Source organism: Emiliania huxleyi (assembly GCF_000372725.1).
Source record: "Emiliania huxleyi CCMP1516 unplaced genomic scaffold EMIHUscaffold_282, whole genome shotgun sequence".
Taxonomy (NCBI): Eukaryota; Haptophyta; order Isochrysidales; family Noelaerhabdaceae; genus Emiliania; species Emiliania huxleyi.
The window spans coordinates 26,833-29,283 of NW_005199913.1; the positions used below are offsets into that span (position 1 = coordinate 26,833).

Below are 2,451 nucleotides of genomic sequence, written 5' to 3' on the forward strand. Positions count from 1 at the left end.
CGCATCTCCCGGAGGCGAGGTGGCATATCTCCGCAGATCTTGGTAGAGGTAGTGGTAGTGCGTCGGCTTGCCGCCGCCGCCGCCGCCGCCCGCTGCCTCGTGCGCCTGCGGGAGGGAGAAGAGTGGGGAGTGAGGGAAGAGCGGGGAGGGAGGGGCGGCGAGGGAGGGGCGGCGAGGAGGGAGAGGGAGGGGAGGGGACCAGGAGGGAGAGGGAGGGGAGGAGAGGGAGGCGGCGGTGAGGGAGCCGCAGCGGGTCTCCCAAGCGTCTCCCAAGCGTCTCGGAAGGGTCTCGGCAGCGTCTCGGCAGCGTCGCGCCTTTGCGCTCGGGTTGAGCAGCGCGATCTCGTCCCCGGAGGAGAGAGTGTGGAGCTTAGACTTGCCGACCGCCTTGCCGTTGACGTACGTCCCGTTCGAGGAGCAGTCGAGCAGCTGCACCGCACCCTCCGGCATGCGAAAGATCTTGCAGTGCGAGGAGCTGCGGCGGGGAGCGGCGAGGGTCGGCGGGGCGCGGCGTCGGAGTGCAGGGCGTCGGCGGGGCGCGGGACACTCGCAGACGGGGGCGCCGCCGCGCGGGCGGAGTGGCGGGAGCGATGCAGCGGGCTGCGACGCGCGCACACACCTCACGCGGGCGTCGTCGATCTGGATCTGCGCGTGCGCGTTGGTGGTGCGCCCCATGACGCACTGACGCTGCTTTAGCTCGTGGATCCCAGGCTCGGGCGCCAGGCAGATCAGCCGGCCCCAGGCGGCGTCGGTCGCCGCCTCGTCGCCGCCACTCTGGGCTGGTGGCGTCGTCTCTGGGCCGGTGTCGGGCTGCTGCTCCTGCTCCTCCCTCTCCTCCCTCTCCTGCTCCTGCTCCTGCTGGCGCTGGCGCTGCTGCTCCTGCTCCTCCCTCTCCTCCCTCTCCTCCTCCTGCTGCTGCTGGCGCTGGCGCTGGCGTGGTGCGTCCTCGAGCGCTAGCCGCCGCGCCTTGGTGTCGGCCGTCTCCGCCTCGGCCGCCTGCCTGACCGGCTGCATGGCCGGGGAGCGGGCGGCGCCGGCGCGGGCGGCGCCGGCGGGCAAGGCGGGGCGCTTGCCCGCCGCACCGGCCGGCGCGTTTGGCGTGCGGCTCGCCAGAGGGCCTGCGCCGCCGTCGGAAAGACTGCTGCCGCCGCAGCACTGGCCAGCGCCGCCGCAGCCGCCGGGGGGAGCGGCGCCGCTGGTGGCCGCGATGCCGCCGCTGCTCTCCGCCGCCGCCCGCCTCGCGGCGCCACCGGCTGCGGCGCTGCCGCCGGTTGACGAGTCGAGAAGCGCCTGTCCGAGCCGCGCAATCGAGTCGCCTCGGCTCGTTCGCGTCTTCGGGGCGCGCGATGCGGCCTCGAAGCGGGCCCGCAGCTGCCCGAGGCTGGCGGGCTTGGAGCCGCCGCACGCGCCGCACGACGCGCGCTCGCGGATCAGCGTCTCTGGCTGCGCGCCGCACGGGCAGTACCAGTCGCGGTGCATCTTGACCTCGCGAAAGGGCGCGGTGGGGGGCTGCTTGCCCTCGAGCTCGCTGGCCGCCGCGTAGGCGCCGCGTCCTCTCAGCTGCACGCGGAGCTGCTTCGATCCAGACCCCATTGGAGCCACTGAGACGGCTTGTCTGCCGAGGCTCGTGCTCGACACGAGGTAGTCCTGGACGATGAGCGGCGATTGGCTGACCCCGCCGAGGAAGAGCTCGACGCACTCGGCGGGCGCAGCCGTGGACTCGGCGGGCGCAGCAGACGACGATGCGGCAGGCGGCGACAGGCGCCGCCGCTTCGCCCCCGCGGAAGGTCGTGGCTGTTGCCGATGAGCAGCGACCATCTGTCTCAAACGAGCCTTAGCCGGCAGTGGCAGGTCAGGGTCCCCCGCAAGGCGCGAGACACACGCAGGGGTAACCCGCTCACGGGGAAGGACGAGGTCTCGAGGTTGATATCCTTTGGCCGCGTTGGGTTGCACTCCCTCTGTTCTCTTCTCATAAAATCGTCTCATGCCCTGACACACACACACACACACACACACACACACACACACACACACACACACACACACACACACACACACACACACACACACACACACACACACGGGTCGCTAGAAACAAGAACCCCGCCCGCCATTGTTCTAAAGAAAGAAAGAAAGAAAACAGACAACCCAAGGGAGGGATGGGAGGACGGCACGCCGCCACCACACAGGGATTTTAAGGAGAGGTGTGTGGTGCGCTATCCGTCGCCCACCCTAGGGAGTCTGCCTCTTCCTATCTCTCTTCGCAGTCTCTCGCCGATTCTCGCTGCAACCTTCATATCATTGTTCTTCCAGATGCGTCTCAGAAGAGACGTTTTTTTTTTGATGAACGTCTCACGTTCAGGTTGATCAGTCAGGATCAGTGGTGATTTCACCGCCGGCTGCGAGTACTGGTTTCGAGGCGAAGAGCTCTGGAAACTCGACTATCGTCGC

At 68.8% G+C, this 2,451-nt stretch overlaps 1 protein-coding gene across 1 annotated transcript; it reads right to left on the reverse strand.

The window, feature by feature from the left end:
• Nucleotides 1-384: 384 nt before the first annotated feature.
• Nucleotides 385-1,818, reverse strand: EMIHUDRAFT_239091 (hypothetical protein; the record flags this gene model as incomplete). Its single annotated transcript, XM_005776150.1, has 3 exons — nt 385-441; nt 625-772; nt 1,277-1,818. Coding segments are annotated over 3 exons (747 nt in total), but the record flags the coding sequence as incomplete, so codon positions are not given.
• Nucleotides 1,819-2,451: the final 633 nt, after the last annotated feature.